This window comes from Terrapene carolina, unplaced genomic scaffold, assembly GCF_002925995.2.
Source record: "Terrapene carolina triunguis isolate 2854851 unplaced genomic scaffold, T_m_triunguis-2.0 Scaffold139, whole genome shotgun sequence".
NCBI lineage: Eukaryota > Metazoa > Chordata > Testudines > Emydidae > Terrapene > Terrapene triunguis.
Genome location: NW_020664490.1, coordinates 13,315,533 through 13,335,040, shown reverse-complemented (window position 1 = coordinate 13,335,040; position 19,508 = coordinate 13,315,533). Strand labels below are relative to the sequence as shown.

The 19,508-nt window shown below is 47.4% G+C and overlaps 1 protein-coding gene across 1 annotated transcript; it reads left to right on the top strand.

Moving 5' to 3' along the window:
• The first annotated feature begins 4,506 nt into the window (after positions 1-4,506).
• LOC112119338 (stomatin-like protein 3) lies at positions 4,507-19,196 on the top strand. Its single transcript, XM_024217960.1, has 7 exons — positions 4,507-4,558; positions 8,597-8,700; positions 9,657-9,729; positions 10,850-10,932; positions 13,745-13,948; positions 18,714-18,848; positions 19,008-19,196. The coding sequence occupies exons 1-7, from the start codon at positions 4,507-4,509 to the stop codon at positions 19,194-19,196; spliced, it is 840 nt and encodes a 279-aa protein (XP_024073728.1).
• The last annotated feature ends 312 nt before the right edge of the window (positions 19,197-19,508 follow it).

Sequence of the window (19,508 nt, the reverse complement as noted above, 5' to 3'; positions counted from 1 at the left end):
CTGTGGTATAAGCAACATAGCCCTTACTTGAGTGGTTTTGTTCTTTCCTCTCCAAATGTCAAAGCCTGTTCCCATTGAACTCAATAGCAAAATTCCTTTTGATCTCAATGGGAACAGGATTTGGCCCTAAGAGATCAGAGAATGTGATTTTGATCAATTGCTTATCTGTCCAGAGACAGTTCTCATGCCTGTTCTGCCAGGCTGGTTTTGATTGCCCCTCCTGTATGTCACACTGAGGAAAATAATAAAACAAGTTAGGCTGTAGTTCTATCAAGATGTACATGGCACACAGTTCTATGCCTCTTCCATCAAACCCAGATGGTGCAGCATCTTTGCTTTCCTAGTGCCTGGAGGAGAGCAATACTTAGATAAAGGCAAGCTGGCAGAAGCTTAGTTTGGACATAAGGGAGGCACTGATAGTGTGTTAAGGGAAAGTGGGGTGATTATCCTTCCTATCCTTCTTTCATTGAAGAAATTTTCAATTTGGGGTGCTGCTGGATCCTCAATGACACCTGGAAGTACAGATGGCACCAGGGGCCCAAAGCATCATTTCACAGCTGCATCTGCTTAACAGATGTAGTTGTAAAATTTTAGACAGGTAAGGGGGGTGTTGGTGGAGATGGGGAGAGCATGGGGTCACCGAGCTGGGGGCGAGGCAGGGAGGAGTCACATGGAGGGTCACGTGAGGTGGTCACATGCCCTCTTTTGTGTCCCTCCCATGAGTGCAATACCGGCAAGAAATGATTTCCACTTGCACCACTGCCTAGGTGAAAGCAGTTTTCTCCAGCTTGTCTGCAGAGACCTAGGGTTTTAAGGAATGGAAAATCCCGAGAAGAGAATAGAGACAGCAAAACCAGAGCAGGGGTTTAAAAGCACTAAGGCTTGGTCTACACTAAGTTGACATAAGGCAGCTTATATCGACCTAACTCTGTAAGCGTCTACACTGCAAAGTTGCGCCCACCAATGTAAGTCGCCCACTACACCAACCTAATAACTCCACCTCTGCGAGAGGCGTAGTGCTTAGATCAGTGTAGTTAGGGTGATGCACAGGGCCGTCCCTAGCCATTTTGGTGCCCTATGGAGCGCCCCCCCCGCGGAGGGGGGAGGCCTCTGTGGGCTGGGGGGGAGGAGGGGCTGGTTCCAGGCCTCCGCAGTGGGGCAGGAGCAGGCCAGGGAGGAAACCGCCCTCCAGCACAAGCTGGCAGAGCGGAGCGAGTTGGGGCCGGGTTGCTCCACTTCCTGCTGCCCGGTGATTGCAGGGCAGCCCTGAACCCGGACTCATGGGGTGGCGGGAAGTGGAGTGACCCAGCCCCAGCCTGCTCCGCTCTGCTTCCCTGGACCCTGGCTCCCAGCCTTGAGGTTTGGGGGCAGGGAGGAACTGCCCCCCAGCACTCACCGGCAGCGCAGCTGGGAGCCAGGGGAGCGGAGCGGGCTGGGGCTGGGTCGCTCCATTTAGCGCCGCTGGTGAGTGCAGGCCTGACCCCTGCTGCAGTCCTCAGGGGAGTGGGAGCGGGGCTGGGGCGGAGCAGAGGCGGGGCTGGGGCGGAGCAGGGGCAGGGGCCATGGGGAAGAGGCAGAGCAGGGGCTGGAGCAGCATGCAGCTGCATATCACACCAGGAAATTTGGTGCCCCAAATTTCCTGGTGCCCTACGCAGCTGCATACTTTGCGTATGGGTAGGAACAGCCCTGGTGACACAATGTCTGTGTAGACATTGCATTACTTACATTGTCTGTTGGCTGTCAGCCCCGCACCAGGCTCATAGCTGGAGCTCCCCCTGCCCTGGGGCTGACGCCTGGCTGTCAGTCCTGCACGGGGCTCACAGTGAGAATCACACTGTCAGCCCTGGGGCGGGTGGACTCCAGCTATGAGCATCGCATGGGGTGGGGGGGCTCCAGCTGTGAGCCCCACACAGGAGGATGGGTGCTCTAGTTATCAGTGCCCCACACTGCCCCACACTATTAAGTTGGTGGAAACACTCCTGATGAGGACATGCACCACCAACAGGGCGCGTAGTGTGGACATAAACCACTGCAGTAATTACTGTGGGTGGCTGTATGCCAACCTAAATTAGTAAAAAGCAACAGAGGGTCCTGTGGCACCTTTAAGACTAACAGAAGTATTGGAGCATAAGCTTTCGTGGGTGAATGCCCACTTCATCAGACGCAAGAAATGGAAATTTCCAGAGGCAGGTATAAATCAGTATGGAGATAACGAGGTTAGTTCAATCAGGGAGGGTGAGGTGCTCTGCTAGCAGTTGAGGTGTGAACACCAAGGGAGGAGAAACTGCTTCTGTAGTTGGATAGCCAGTCACAGTCTTTGTTTAATCCTGATCTGATGGTGTCAAATTTGCAAATGAACTGGAGCTCAGCAGTTTCTCTTTGGAGTCTGGTCCTGAAGTTTTTTTCCTGTAAGATGGCTACCTTTACATCTGCTATTGTGTGACTAGGGAGGTTGAAGTGTTCTCCTACAGGTTTTTGTATATTGCCATTCCTGATATCTGACTTGTGTCCATTTATCCTCTTGCATAGTGAGGATACGCAAGAGGATAAATGGACACAAGTCAGATATCAGGATATCAAAGACTGTGACTGGGGCCTATTTGGGGAATCAAAGGGAGCTTAACTGACATGGTGCTCCAGTTTGTGGGTCCAAACCCACAGACTGGTGAGCATCCAGCAGGGGCATTTTGCCAGGGCTGTGACACACCCCTGACTAGGGCTTTGAAGATGATGAGTGACTCATCTGACAGAAGGGGGATGAAACTTTATTTAAGGGCAGGCTCTGCCCCAGACACTCTCTTTCTCTCACAACCACATACACCAGCCGAGCAATGGCCAGCAAGTAGAAGGACTGCTGGAGGAAGAGGGACCTACCTGCCTCTCACAGAGACTGGGCCGAAGCACACACAGAAGGGGGTGAGCATAGACTCAGGGCAGAGGAACAGGGTATAGGTGTTTGTTGTTTTTGATATCTCTTGTGCTAAGAGCATTATTATTTGTGTTACCATAGCACCTAGGAATCCCAGTCATGGGTCAGGGCCCTATTGTGCTAGGCACTGTACAAACACAGAAGCACAAGACAGGCCCTGCCCCATGGGGCTCACGATCTAGGTAAAGGGGTGTGTTTAAGAAGTTCCTTTGCAAAGCCTGTGTGTTCCTTGCTTTATCTGTCACATGTCCCCAAAGAGTTAAACTAAACCCTACAGTTCCCATGAGGTGGGGTTCTGAGGGATGCCTGTATAAACTGCTGGGGAGACTTGGAGGGTTAGTATTGGTTTGGGGGCTAGGGCAGCTGGCCTGTGGGATTCCATTCCCAAAGGAAGGGGCACCCAACAGGGAGTCTGCCCCTCTGAAGTGTGCCTGAGAGCCCAGATCCAGAGATGGTGCCTGGATGCTGCTCAAACCCAGTGGGTGTGGAAGGCCATGAGATCCAAAGGTTGGGTCCAATATAGCAGCCTGGTGCCCATCCACGGGGAGGACATGTAACAGGTATTAGGCAAAATGTAATTAAATGTATTGGCAGCAATAGGGAAGCAATGGATATAGAGGGAGAATTAAAGTGTGATGGAGAAGATAAGTCATAAAAATATAATTAATGCAACTAAGTGAGAGAAAGAGAGAAAATGGCTCATTGAATTAACATACTATGACATTTTGTCCTATGTCCTTAGAAGGTGCTGACACCTTCCCTCCGCCCACACTCTTTGTAAATGGTTTTGTCTTTATTTTCACACTCTAATTACAGCCAATTTGATGCAGTACTAAAGCAACGAGTTTTAGGAAGTCTAGCAAATGTCCATTGACCCGTATAATTCCTGGGCAATGTAAGGAGTTAAAGGCTGAAAAAGTTTCCATATATTTTTACAGTGTCTCGCACAATAGAGCTTCAACTTGGTTGGCCTCTAGGTCCTACTGTAGTATAAATGTTTATTAATAATTAATAATTTTAAGGTGTCTTTCATAAGCTAACGAGGAGAAGGAGGATTCACTATGCTCCTTGAAATCTCACTGGCGTCCTTACATTATTATATGTATTGCATTAGTACCTAGGGACCCTAAACAAAATTGTGGCCCCATTACACTGGATACAGTAAAGGCGCAGCTCAAGAAACAATCCCTGCCCTGGAGAGTTTACAATCCAGCTTTGACTTCTTTTCCTTTTTTGCTGTGGCTTTGAAAATGGTGCCATTCATTGCTGACGTGTGTAGAAATCATGCCCAGAGATGATTCTGCAGGAACTAGAAGTGCTGGGCCAAATTCAGCCCTGGAGTAAAGTCATTGAAACCAGTGGAGTTACTCCAGAGAAGAACATGACCCATCAGACTTTGTTTTTGTAAACATTCTTCCCTCACCTGGGTAACTAAACCCTTGAGGACTGGCTCGCAGGTGAGAGCTTGTTCTTCTGTCACTCTGCTTTTCTTCTCAGACACTTTAACAAGCTGTGTGCCATTTGAGGGGGTGTCTTCATTACGGCTTGTGAGGTGATAAGGATTTCTCTATAATGAGATGGATTCCGGGAAAGGCTCCCTTGGGAAAGAGAGTAAGGAGACTCTAGTTGGTAAGTATTCCTTCCATTCTTACTGCAAAATAACCCCAACAAACGTGTGTGTGTGTGAGAGAGAGAGAGAGAGAGAGAAGTTAAGTGTGGGTCAAAGGCCTCAGATTGCTGGCCCTGGATTCCTCCATCTTCATGGACAGCACTTGTGCCAGCTTCCCCACTGTCCTGCCAGTATGTCTCAACTCTTATCTGGGGACTGACACCTATAGGGGATAGGCTAATTCAGAGTCCATACCCATACAATCCTTAGCCTCTCTCTGCTAAGACTAGCCGTGATGGTACCAAATGGTGCCAATTACGCAGGTGGTTTTGTAATGAAGGCTCCTGAGAATTGGACTGAGACAACCAACTCATTTCACCTAAGTCACCAAGCAACTGAACAGGTAACAGCTTTCAGTCAGTGGTCCAATATGGACTGGAACTATTTACCAGTTCCATTCATTCTAGTTTTTTCACTGCACCCATTGCCAGGGTGTCGGAGCTCCTACAGGTAAAAGACTCCATATTCCATTACGTATCCCTGGAGCCATCCAACATCCCCCTGGTTTTTTTTTAAATGGTTACTAATTTTGTGTGATAATTATAGGTTAGATAGACAATCTATGCTGCTAGCATTTTGGCTTTAGCAATCAAGAGCAACATAATCCTTATGAAAAAGTCCTATAGATTTTAATAAAGAATTATAAACGTTCTATAGGGTTTTAGACCATCTTATAGAATTCTAGGATAGGGATATAATTCTCTATGATAGTCTATAGGGATCCATAAACCTATATAAAGGGTAGTATTTTCTACTAAATCCTATAGGACTTTTCCATAAGGGAACATCTTTCTTTCTCTCCAAAACATGTGGCCTTATATTCACTTAGTTCTGTCTCTCACAAAGTGATGGTCAAAGCACCAATAGTGCTCAGCTCTGTACAAGATCCCAAAATAAAAACAGTTGTGGCGCCAGAGGCCTGGCCCTTCAAAAGACAGACACAGAAGAGACTTGAGGCACTGGGAAACTCAGAGGAGGAAATAACTTGGAAGATTTTTTATTTTATTTGTTTCTATTACCTCACTTTGGGAGGGCATCGAGTAGGGAAAGCTAGATCCACAAAGGAACATAGGCATGGCCACGCTGACATGCAATGCCTAACATTCAGGCATCCTGCCATCCAGTGGAATCCTCAGCCCCGAGTTAGGCTCCCTATTCAATGCATGGAAAACGTCTGACACCTAAGAATGGAATTCATACAAGCTGAATGGGGAGCGCCTGAAGCTAGCCAGTAGGAAATGCTCAGGAGAGGGGTGCGGCCTAAGCCCTGGGCATCAAAGGGACAGTCCTGGAGTTAGGCTCAGGTCAATCCTTTGTAGCAAGAAAAACACACAGTGAGAGCGCCTTCTTTCCATCCCCCATGATAGCAAATAGCTCCGGGGTTAGGACTGTCTCCTGGGATGTGGGAGACCTGCTTTCAGATTCCTGCTCAGCTGCAGGGAGTGGAATCTGGGTCTCCCATGTCCTAGGTGAATGCCCTAACCACTGGGCTGTCAAATGATTCTTTTTCTAGCCTAATGAATATTTAGCTATTTACCCAAAGTGAAACAGCTTCAACAGGAGAGACCGAGGGAAACCCACATCAGAGTAGCTAATACCCTAGTGGTTAGGGCACCCGTGTGAGAGGTGGAAGCACTGTATTCAAATCCTGCCTCTGCAGTAATCAGCCCAGGTGAGCGGTCTAACAGCCATCACCACACCTGACTTTTGTGCGAGTTAGGCGTGCTCCAAGAACGCCTACCAGATCAGGCCCTGGCACGATAGGGTGAGGGAACATCTAGTTTATGAATCGTATTAGGGCACTGAGCACCTTGGGGGTGTCAGGACAGAGAAGGCTGTGCATGCGCCCATCAGCAGAAACGTAGCCACCTAGGAGACGTTACCAGTGGGAACTTGGGAATTTAGGGCTCAGTTGAGTGAGAGCTTTGAGGATCTCAGTGACATGTAAATGTTGGCCATAGGCACCTAAGTAAGTCCCTTGGAAGATCTAGCCCAGAGTCTTTAGGAAGGATGTGAATGACAACAGTGGCAGCATGGTGAACAGGGATACAAGTATGATATTTTAAATCAGAGTAACTTTTGAGCTGCAAAGAAAAGCTCTGTTGAAACCTACAGCCTAGCTGGGTGTAAAAGGGGCAGGGGGAGAGGGGATGATGGCACGGTTGGAGGTGGGGAGGATGACGAAGGCCAAGAGGTACAATATGCCTTTTTTCAGCATCTGTAAAATTCTTCTGTGATTAAAACATGGCCCTGCTTCTTGAGCAATCTTTCACACTTGAAGCTGACAGTGAACCAATGTTGATACAAACATCTCCCATTATATGTTCACATTGCATTTGATCATAAGAATGAGTAGGACATTCAGCTGATGGAAGAAACATTTATCCTCTTGCCTATTACTTAATGTACCAGCTATAGCCTGACACTCCAGTGATGGCAATTGAATCTGAATAGGGCAGGATGTATGGTGGAGAAGCAGCATAGACAATGTTTTTAAATTTTTAACACTAATCCCTGAGGGTCCTAGTCTGACCTCAGCTATATGTACCTGAGCTTTTCATGGTAATTTACTCAAGAGAACTGCTCAAATCATTGGTTCCAGCAGTGGCAAGCCCAAATGATATTTTTCTGGCAACTGGCCTGCACCTAACCCCTAGATTTGTGTCTTTTCTGTTACAATGGGTCAGAACAAAAGCCTGGAGTCAAACTCTCCCAAATGTAGAGTATTAGTGTAAGATGCACACACAGTTCTCATGCAAAAAGCTTGAACAGAAAAGGCAGGATGTTCCAAAGAAGGCCTGAAACTTGGTCCTCTTGGGCCCAAACCTCTCAACCTGTGATTGATTAAATCTGTTTCAAGGACCTCAGAAATGTGGAGCAGAGAACTGCAGAGCTCAGCATTCTCTCCTCAGGGATTGTGGTGGGGGGAAAAGATTTTAGAAGTTATACAAGGAGAAGGTTTCTACACAGGGCAAAGTTTGAATCCCAAGCAGAGCAAGTGAGCAGGGAAAAGACCTTAGTTCTGGTATAGGAGTCCTCATACAGGGAAGAGCAGCCCCCACCACAGGTTGTGTTCAGCCCAGTGCGGGAGCAGGTTGTCTGGAACAGCCTCTACACTCAGAGCCTGTGAACATAGAATCATAGAATATCAGGGTTGGAAGGAACCTCAGGAGGTCATCTAGTCCAACCCCCTGCTCAAAGCAGGACCAATCCCCAGACAGATTTTTACCCCAGTTCCCTAAATGGCCCCAAGGATTGAACTCACAACCCTGGGTTTAGCAGGCCAATGCTCAAACCACTGAGCTATGCCTCCCTTGTAGCCTGCTCTGAGCCCCTAGCTGTCTTCCTCTCCAAGTAGTGGAGAGGCATGGAGCGAAGAGGCGGAGGAGGCAGCAACATTCAGTTTCTCCGTAGCATGCCCACAAAAATCAATTACAGTCACACTTTCCATTGAAAAATTGATTCCTGCAGCTGGTCTTCCCCTGGGATGGCTCCCTCCACCTCTCCTGTCCTGGTTCCTATTGCTTATGCCCCAGCTGCTCCTCTTGTGTGGGGCTTGGCTGGGCTGGATTTGTCACACCCTTCCTGTGGAAAAATCTCTGGCTTTTCCTTGCCTCATTGCAGCTCTGCTCCTAAGTGCCCCCTCCCCTGCTAAAAAAAAACAACAAAACCTGGCACCTGGGGTCTCCAGGCTCTTTCCCGACACAATTAATTAATAATAATACAGTGCTGAGGAAAGGCAGCAGGACCAGAGAGTGAAAAGAACTGCCCAGAGGGCTAGTCACACATCTGCACATTTTGACAATCACTGGTTTAAAGCTTTTCTGGCATTAGGTGAACGGGCCAGCTCTCTACACCAGGAGTTTCAAACCTAAACTGTCCTGGAAGGCCCTGTCATTTTCCTCATGTAGAGCTTCTTTGTTGTGCCAGATGTTTTACTATAAACTCAGCAGATTGACCAGGCAACTGACAACGGTTCCCGTCTTTTTATTCTGTAGCAGATAAGAAGGAAGGAATTGGGGCCTGTGGCTGGATCCTGGTTTCTCTTTCATTCCTGTTCGTGCTTATTACCTTTCCTTTCTCCATCTGGATGTGCTTGAAGGTAAGCTGATGGGAATTGGAGCACTGAGAGAATGGTCTATTACTACTATGTATTTCACCAGGACAAAAGCCATTTGTACCCCATGTTATGGGACAAAGGATAATTTTTGTAGTTAAGGTTCAAGACTGGGATGCAAGGGTTCTGTGTTCTGGTCCATGTTCATCCCCAGGCTTCCTGTATAACCTCAGACAAGTCATTTAAATTGTCTGTGCCTTCAGCTCTCACACAGGGATACTACTTCCCTACTTCACTGGGATAGTGTGAGAATAAATAAATGAATGTTTCTGAGGTGCTGGGGATGAGAGACCTAGAAAAACTGATCAATATTTGAAGAAATACAAATGCAGGTCCACATCTTGGACCACCCATGGAAAAAAATAGTAGGTGCTTAGCACCCACTGGCAGCCAAGCTCCCTCCCCCACGCCCTCTCCAATCGGCTCCTTCCCTTCCCTCCCAGTGCCTCCCGCCCACCACGACCAGCTGTCCCGCGGTGTGCAGGAGGTGCTGGGAGGGAGGAGGAGAAGGAGCGGGAACGGGGCGCGCTTGGGGGAGGGGCGGAACTGGGTGGAAAGAGGCGGGGTGGGAGCAGAGGGGGGCCGGGAAGAGGAGGGGCAGGGCGGGGGGGGGGCGGGAAGGGGGGGGGCGGGGGGGGAGGCAGGAAGGTGTGGAGTGGGGGTGGGGCCTGGGGCTGAGTGGGGGTTGAGCACTCCCAGGGAAAGGAAGAAGCAGGTGCCTGTGATCACATGCATAAGTATTTGCAGGATTGGGGCTTGATATTCCACAGCAAGGGGCTAGAGGGAGACCAAGATCAAAAATGTGTAATTACCTACACATCTTTTGCTATAATTATTTTGTCATTTCCATGTGGTCTGAAGGATAGAAGGTCAGGCAAGAGGGAAGGGTGGTGTTAGTTTATTATTTATTTATTATTTATTATTTAAAAATATTGTCCTAGATTGTCAAAGAATATGAGCGTGCTGTTGTATTTCGGCTGGGACGTATAGTGTCTAAAAAAGCAAAGGGCCCAGGTGAGTAAATGAGGTTTTATTATGTTTTCACTGTAACCAGATGTTCTGCATCTGAGGTTCTCTCAAGTCCTTGTTCAGAGAATGGGTGATGCAAGGAATCTGTCCAGGGCACAGTAAAAAGGCCAAAGTAATTCTTTGTCCATGAGCCTGTCCATCTGCTGCTTGTTTTCTCTATATTGCTGTTTAGAGAGGTAGCCAGCAGATCCTGAGATCTAAACCTGGCTTTATAATAGACTAAAGATCACATGAAGGGGAAGGATGATCTTGTGCTTAACACACTGGACAGAGACTTAGGAGATCTGAAGTCCATTCCCCATTCTGCCACAGACTTCCTGTGTGACCTTTGGCATGTCACTCAATCACCCTGGACTTCAGTTTGCCATCTGTAAAATGTGGATAATAATACTTCCCTTATCTCACCCTTTATCAGTCTTGTCTATTTAAAGTTGTAAGCTCTTTGGGGCAGGAGCAGTCTCTTATTAAGTATGTGTACAGCGCCTAGCACAACACTTGGTATCATAGTTGGGGCCTTCAGGTGCTATTGTCATTGGAAACGATCACTAAGAAGAAGACTGTTCTCTACATTATTATAACAAGTACCTTTGCACCGTGCGGATGAAAAACAATCCATTGGAAAAGGTACAGTGAGATGGTGCAAACGTGGAGTAGGAATGGAGGAAGAACCCCCTTATCACATAACCATCTCGCTTCCTCTGCAAAACAACCATATGGCCCAAAAAGTGGGCAGGGCCAGGGGGTTGAAGGAGGAGCCACACTAAGTGGCTAGTTTCCCCTGAGCCACCATCCTGAAGAGCTAACAATCTAAATAGACAAAAGTTTGAGAGGGGAAACAGAGGCACAGAAAAAGGAAGTAACTTGCCCAAGGTCACATGGCGGAGCTGAGAACAAAACGGAGTTCTTCTGACTCCCAGTCTAGTGCACTATCTACTCAACCATACAGAAAAAGAAACGCTGTGGTAATGAAATATCAGTATAGCTCTGAGGACCATTCTCATTACACAATAGAAAGAGTTATTTTCAGAGGTTTGCTTCATATGCGATCAGAGCTTAGCCTTCAGATAAAAGTGTTTCAGCTTTGGCCTTTTCTTCTTTTTTGCAGGTTTGATCATAGTCCTTCCATGTACGGATGTTTTTGCCAGGGTTGATCTTAGAACTGTTACCAGTAACATTCCTCTACAAGAGGTAACAACCACTCAATAGTCATTTAAACTCAAAATCAAACCTAAAGCAGTTTTAGTTTTTAACATGTCAAACTAAGAAAGCAGTTTTATTGTCTCACAGTCTTTGGCAGCGGTACAGACTTAACTTCATTTGCTGTACTTGTTTACTTCCAAATGCTAGCACCAGAATAACACTGGAACCTAATCAAGCCTACAACCCTACCAGCTCAGGTTACAATCTTGTCACTCCCGGCAAGTCAAGCAGGCTTTTCTTATTGACTTTCAGCATTCTGGATTAGAAAAAGAGGAAAGTGAGATTAGAGCTGGAGATGTGGGGAGGTCCAAAGATGAGAGAGAGGGAAATCCATGGAAATCAAGCAATAAACTAGAGTGGGATCCCCATTAACTATTTTTCCTAGTAAGTAGAAGATCTGGTAACTAACTGATTAGATTCAAAACTTATCATCATTACGAAAGCCTTCACTGAAGTCACTTAGGCCTGGTCTACACTAACCCCCAAAGTCGAACTAAGGTACGCAACTTCAGCTACGTGAATAACGTAGCTGAAGTCGACATACCTTAGTTCGAACTTACCGCGGTTCAGACGCGGTACACGTGGCAGGCAGGCTCCCCGTTGACTCCGCGGTACTCCTCTCGCCGAGCTGGAGTACCGCAGTCGACGGCGAGCACTTCCTGGTTCGACTTATCGCGTCCAGACCAGACGCGATAAGTCGAACCCAGAACTTCGATCCCCAGCCGCCAAACTAGCGGCTGGGTGTAGACCAGCCCTTAGAAAGTTAATGTTGTTCCAGACAAAACAATGAGCAAAGACCAAATTTGTCACATTTGGTGCCTACGGATATGTAATTTAATACGTACTTAGGTACCTTAACAAATCACCTTGAAGTCAAAGGAAGCTGCAGGCACTCGTCATCTCTGAAAATCTGGCTTTAATAGGGATTTAGGGCCTTCTCTTTAGGCACCTAGGGTTGAAAATGTTAGCCAAAGAAGTTCATTTTTAAAAATAGTCAATGGGAAATCTCCCCCTCTCCAAAAAAAGGTTTATTTACATGTAGCTACAGTACTGTGCTTCTACTTGAAGAGTTGCCATTTTATTGTGCTTTTCTGAAGAAAGGAGAAACAAGAATCAGTAGTGATAGAGCCACAACGTTTCCGTGTTACAGATCTGAGAAATCTTTATGATATAGTGTGCTGCTAGAGATTGTTCGTAAATATTCCATCCAAAATTTAAATGCCTGTGGCCTGGAGTAAATATGCTTAAGGAACCTCCTAGGTTTTAAGAGCTCATGGGTCTTATTTTATGTAGTGTCAAATTCACTGAGTCTAAACTCTGTTACCCCCTTTGACCCAAGCGGTCAGTATTCATGGTCTTGTGGGTTGTTTCCATTAGGAGGAAAAAATGATGATCGAGGCAGATATTTCTTCGATGCAATCCTGTTTATTTACAAAAAATGTACCAAGTCCTGTTTCCCTAAATACAGTAGGAATCAAACAGCAGGAGACCGTTTCTTTGCTCATAGTTTCCCACCTATTTCCAACAGCACTCTGTGCAAAAGCTCCAACTCTTAGCCATTTCTGAGGGTCATACTACAAGTGCTCCTCTGGCTGAACATAAGAACAGCCATACTGGGTCAGACCAAAAGTCCAGCTAGCCCAGTCTCCAGTCTTCCGACAGTGGCCAATGCCAGGTGCTTCAGAGGGAATGAACAGAGCAGGTAATCATCAAGTGAACCATCCCCTGTCACCCATTCCCAGCTTCTGGCAAACAGAAGCTAGGGACACCAATGCATCTGGGGCTTCCTTGCTGCCTTCTTTGTGTGCTTCTATGGTACTGATCCTCCTCTCTCTCTCATACACAAACTGCATTTCATTCAGACCCCAAGGAAAACCTCTCAGAGTGCATGGCTCAACTCCTATTCCAGCCTTGCATGTGGCCTATATTTGTGGGTGGTGGCTCCCTATTGTTTCAGCTCTGGATTCCATAAAGGAGCTTAACTGCTTCTTACTTTTATCCTGTATGAAGAGTGACTGTCATGCCCACCAGCTTCAGTGAAGTTTATCCCAACCCCCAGCATAACACCCTGTTAGAAAGACTCCATAGATGGAAAGTCAGCTGGGGTGGAGGGGAAGCTGATGTAGTGAAAAGGGGAGCGGGGAGATGACATGCAGGAGGGATGAAGAGAGCCAGCTCTGAACATGGGTAGGTCTGTACAGGAAGGAAGGTGGCCATAATAGCCTGGGAACATTCTTACGCAATATATCCTCACTGCAATCTCTTCTGGCAGGGCTTCTATGGAGCCCTTGGCTGCAAACTAAAGTTGCCTCCCACCTATTCTGGTGGTAAGGCAGCGGTGGAAACATCACCTGTGCTCCAGCAAGATGAATTATTCACTGGGGCACAGGGGATTTACGGCTCCCTTCACCAGCGTTGGTGAATGTGGCCTGGCATGCTACGTAAAGGGACCCCACAGACCATTTAAGAACATGTCATCCAGTTGTTGCATTTTTTCCCTGTACTTGTGCCTATGATTTTTAAATTCCATGAACCTGCCTATGATTATTCCAAGGCAAATGCACTCAGAATCATCACAAATGGTTAACATATTACTGGTCGAGTCATTTAAATACTTTACACAAATGTTGCTTTGGTTTAGAGGTTGTAAATCCAGGGTGTTGCCATTGAAATCAATTTACCTTGATTTCTTCGAATTATAGTGGCTTCTTGTCTCACTACAGGAAACAAACATCTCCATAACATTGGGATTTGTGTGTCCTGGATGATTATCTAATCTCTGTATGTTTGTTTTTCGTAGATTCTTACAAAAGATTCTGTAACTACCCAAGTTGATGGAGTGGTCTACTATAAAATCCACAGTGCTGTCTGTTCAGTGGCTAATGTCACAGATGTCCATTTAGCCACCAACCTGCTGGCACAGACCACTTTGAGAAATGTTCTAGGCACCCAAAGCTTGTCCCAGATCCTGTCTGGTCGAGAAGAGATTGCCCACAATATCCAGGTAAATCCACATCTAATGTTCTATTGATGGGCACAGCATCTCATTTTATGGAATATAATCTTAGAAACGAGTGGCCTTTTTAAAAAAAAAACATGATTGTAAAATCTTTCATTATCTCCTTTCAGTTTCATACCCCACCTACTGCAAAATATGGAAGAAATATTGTAAAGATAGTTCCTCAGCTGATAAAACTAGTAATCTCTTGTTAAAAAGCAAACAAGGCTCTTGGAACTTAACTTTTTGAGAAGTGAATGAGACAGTAAAGAGTCTTGATATGGGGCTCCCTGCCACTTCTTTAGAAATGAGCAATAATGTGGGATGGTGGAGAAATCCATAGTTACTGGGATGCTCTATCTTAGACTCATAGACTCATGACTTTAAGGTCAGAAGGGACCATCATGGCCAGCTAAACTGACCTCCTGCACATTGCAAGCCACAGAACATGGGTCGTGGGTATAAGAGGCTTGGGGAGACTAAGCCTCCCCAAACCAGGCAAGAAATGCCAGATGCAGTGCACCTCTCTTTGGAGGCCTGCCGCCACCCCTGGAAGCTCCCAAGAAGTGGCGGGACCAACAGTGCCCAAACTGTGGCCCCATTTGTGCTCTGCCCTGAGGCCCCACCCTCACTTGGCCTCTTCCTCCGGAGGCCCTACCCTCATTCTGCCTCTTCCTGCCCCCACTCTGCCTCTTCTCCTGAGGCCCCCCCCTTGCCTGCCCATCAGTTGCTCCTCTCTGCCCCCTCTCTCCCCATCACTTGCCCTTAAGGCAGGAAGGGCCAGAAAGAAGTGAGTAGGGAGGGGGTGGAGAGGAGTGAGAGGCAGGTATGGGGGCCTCGGAAGAGGGGGTGGAGAGGAGAGGGTGGGGGGAGACTCAGCGAAGAAGATGGAGAGGAGCGGGGGGCCACGGAGGAGGGGGCTAGGGCTGCCAACTTTCTAATTGCACAAATGTGAACACCCTTGCCCCCCTGCCCCAAGGCCACACCCCTGCCCCGCCCCTTCTCTGAGGCCCCGCCCCCCACTCACGCCATCGCCCTCCCTCTGTCGCTTGCTCTCCCCCACCCTCACTCACTTTCACTGAGATGGGGCAGGGGATTGGGGTGCAGGAGAAGGTGATGGCTCCAGCTGGGGGTGCGGGCTCTGGGGTGGGGCCAGAAATGAGGGGTTCGGGGTTGGGAGGGGGCTCCGGGCTAGGGTAGGGAGTTAGGGTGTGGGAGGGGGCTCACGGCTGGGGCTGGGGGTTGGGGTGTGGGAGGGGGTGCGAGCTCTGGGCTGGGGGATGGTGCCAAGGGATTCAAGTGTGGGAGAGGGCTATGGGCTGGGGCAGAGGGTTGGGGTGTGGGAGGGGGTGAGGGCTCCAGTTTGGCTAGGATTCTACTGGAATGGGCATCAATCTCCCTGTGAATTTGAAACCAATCCGGGAGATTTTAATAGGCTGCTAAAAGTCCAGTCAGCAGCACAGCGGGGCTAAGGCAGGCTCCTTACCTGTCCTGGCTCTGCGTGGCTCCTGGAAGTGGCCAGCATGTCCACCTCCTAAGCGCAGGGGTGCCCACGGGGTCGCCACATGCTGCCCCTGCCCTGAACGCCGACTCCACAGCTCCCATTGGCCAGGAACCACGGCCAATGGGAGCTGCGGGGGCAGTGCCTGCAGGCAGGGGCAGCACACAGGGTCATCTGTCCACCCCTGAGCCTAGCAGCCGGACATGCCATCCGCTTCCGGGAGCCACACGAGGTAAGTGCCGCCCGGCTGGAGCCCACACTCCTCACCTCATCCTGCATCCCAACCCCCTGCCCCAGCCCTGATCCCCCTCCCGCACCCAAACTCCCTCACACAGCCCGCACCCCGAGCCCCCTCCTGCACCCCAACCCCCTATCCCAGCCCTGAGCCCTCTCCTGCACTTCCCTCATCCGTGGCCCCACCCCAGAGCCCGAAACCCCAGAGCGGTGGGTGGAGTGGGTATTGAGGGAGAGGGGGGAGAGGAATGGGTGGAGGGGCCTCAGGAGAAGAGGCGGAGCAGGGGTGGGAAGCGGCGGAGGGTGGGCAGGAAGAGGAGGAGTGGGTGCGGGCCTCGGGGTGGAGCAGGGGGTAGAGCCACAGTCCAGGAGCTTCTGGGGAGCTTCCGGCACTCCCACCCCACCTCCCCAAATGCAAGAGTCACATGCTGCCTATGCCACAGGACCTCACCCTCACCCACCCACTCCTATAATAGACCCCTAACCTCTGGCTGAGTTACTGAAGTCTTCAAATCATGATTTAAATACTTGAAGTTACATAGAATCTACCATTTACACTAGTTTAAACCTGCAAGTGACCCATGCTCAATGCTGCAGAGCAAGGCAAAAATACCCTAGGGTTTCTGCCAATCTGACCCAGGGGAAAAATTCCTTCCTGACCCCAAATATGGTGTTCAGTTAGACCCTGAGCATGTGCGCAAGACCACCAGCTAGACACCTGGGAAAAAATTCTCTGTCGTAACTCAGAGCCCTCCCCATCAAGTGTCCTATCACCAGCCGTTGGAGATATTTGCTGCTGGCAGTCACAGATTGGCTACTTACCATTCTCATCATACCATCCCCTCCATAAACTTGTCAAGATCAGTCTTCAAGCCAGTTAGTTTTTTTGCCCCCACTGCTCCCCTTGGAAGACTGTTCCAGAACTTTTACTCCTCTGATGGTTAGAAACCTTTGTCTAATTTCAAGCCTAAACTTGTTGATGGCCAGTTTATATCCATTTGTTCTTGTGTCCACATTGGCACATAATTTAACTAGCTCCCCTCCCTCCTGGTATTTATCCCTCTGATGTATTTATAGAGAGCAATCATATCTCCCCTCAGCCTTCTTTTAGTTAGGCTAAACAAGCCAAACTCTTTGAGTCTCCTCTCATAAGGTAGGTTTTCCATACTTTGGATCATCCTAGTAACCCTTCTCTGCACCTGTTCCAGTTTGAATTCATCCTTCTTAAACATGGGAGTCCAAAATTGCACATAGTATTCCAGATGAGGTCTCACCAGTGCCTTGTATAATGGTACTAACACTTCCCTGTGGCTACTGGAAATACCTCACCTGATGCATCCTAGGACTGCATTAGCCTTTTTCACAGCTACATCATATTAGTGACTCATAGTCATCCTACGCTCAACCAATACACCCAGGTCTTTTGCCTCCTCTGTCACTTCCAACTGATACATACCCAGTTTATAGCAAAAATTCTTGTTGTTAGTCCCTAAATGCAATCTCATTTCTATTACTCCAGTTTACAAGGTTGTCCAGATCATATTATTTGATAATGTGGTCCTCCTCTGTATTGGCAATACCTCCCAACTTTGTGTCATCTGAGAATTTTATTAGCACACTTCTACTTTTTGTGCCAAGTTCAGTAATAAAAATGTCAAATAAGATTGGGCCCAAGACTGATCGATGATGAACTCCACTAGTAACCTCCCTCCAGCCTAAGAGTCTACCTTTCAGTATGACCTGTTGTAGTCTCCCCTTTAACCAGTTCCTTATTCACCTTTCAATTCTCAAATTAACCCCCATCTTCTGTAATTTAACTAATAATTTCCCATTGGAACTGTATCAAATACCTTACTGAAATCCAGGTAGATTAGATCTACTGCATTTCCTTTGTCTAAAAAAACAGTTACCGTCTCAAAGAAGGAGACCAGGTTGGTCTGGCACAATCTACCTTTTGTAAAACCATCTTGTATTATCTTAAGCAGATGCTTGATTAAACTTTGGCACCGCCCATCTCTCATGTCATGTCAATAAAATGTATTGAATTGACCTGAACTGGATTGAACTGTTCCAGTGTTTAAATCCCTCCCCCTTTACCCCCCCCCCCAATCCAGGGAGTGTCACTCTGGCAGCCAAGAGAGACTAGAGTTGAGAAAAAAGATCTTGTTTCCTCTTAGATATCAGGAAGAGAGAGAGAGACCAAAAAAAGACAGCTCACCTCCACACCCCTTCCAACAGCCAGGAGAAAATGTGTGCATGAGAGAGGTGATATGACGTGATGTTGTGTCAATGTGTAATGAGGAAGAGTCAATGGTCTTGATTGTGGTAGCGCCCTGGAGCCCTAGTCATGGACCAGGATCCCATTGTGCTAGGCATTGTGATGCATCATAATGATTTTATGTATTGATGGCAAATAGTACAGGACAATTTCAGGATGTCACTTGCACTCTTCTGAGGGTCTCTGGCTCCAGCGGATAACAGAGTGGCTTATCTGTGATGAAGGGTTGAGTGCTATTCTTTTACATGGGGGTACTTACTTTTCTATGTTCCCAGGTTCTCTTGGTCCTTTATTAACAGCTCCCACTATTGCACCTGGTTCTGCAAGCACTTCCTCACATGAGGAATTTAACTCAAGGCAGTGTCTGTAGGTTTGGGCCTACAGGTCTTTAATTCTGACCACGATAAAGGTAAATGGCTTCTTTCAAAGCTGTTCCCATCGGGCAGAACTGATGCTAGAAAAATAGCACAATGACTTGCCCATGTGCATCATCTCCCCTCCAACACGTCACAGATCCGAGAGAATATTTCGCAACTAATAATTGATCTGACCTTTTTTAGGCACTTGACGTACCCCTGAAATATCCCCATGCAGATCATAATTTCCTCCCATTTATTCTTTTATTTCAATTATTCTTTTGCAATTGTTTTGGAATTCGGAGTGTAGTCGATATCTGAGCCATTTTGGTTAGTGTGATTTGTCATTTAAGTCACATAGTATAGGTTTTGATATTAATTGTCCTTTTTTTTTAAAAAAAGTCTATCCTCGATAATGCCACCGGTAAATGGGGAATCCAAGTAGCACGTGTGGAAATCAAAGATGTCAGGATCCCTATGGAGATGCAAAGAGCTATGGCTGCTGAAGCTGAAGCAACACGAGACGCTAGAGCTCAGGTGAGATCCACAGTAATATTTCTCTCATTCACATAACGTTGTACATCTATAACCTCTACATCTTTTGAAGGACAAACCTCCACTTTGGTTTTTTTGCTTCAATTGGAGGGTGGCTTTTCCTCATTGCCACCAACGTGTCCATTTCTATCACGTTTTTAGATCATAGCAGCAGAAGGAGAAAGGAATGCTTCCGAAGCACTGAAGCAGGCCTCCATGGTGCTGGTCGAGGCTCCATCAGCCCTCCAGCTGCGCTACTTGCAGACCTTGACCACACTGGCTACTGAGAAGAATTCCACCATTGTCTTTCCTCTGCCCATGAATATGCTGCAGGGTTTTTATAAACAATAATAGGACAAAACCAAATGGTGACCAAGGCTTTTTTACACTGAATTATTTAGTTTGGAGAGTTTTACAGGGATTCAGGAGAGGCAAGCCTCTGAAGATGATCAGAATTAATGTAGAAAGTACACTTTGATACCCTGCCTCAGGAATAGTGTTAACTACACAGAGACAATCACAAGCCAGAACACTGAATCTGAATGCCCCCAAATTTCTGAGGGATTCAAAATTCAGACATCCAAATGTTGTGGTTCAAGCTCATCTCTAGGTAAAAAATAGAAGAGACTTTGTTAAAATGCAGGTTAAACTTAAACTGAGATG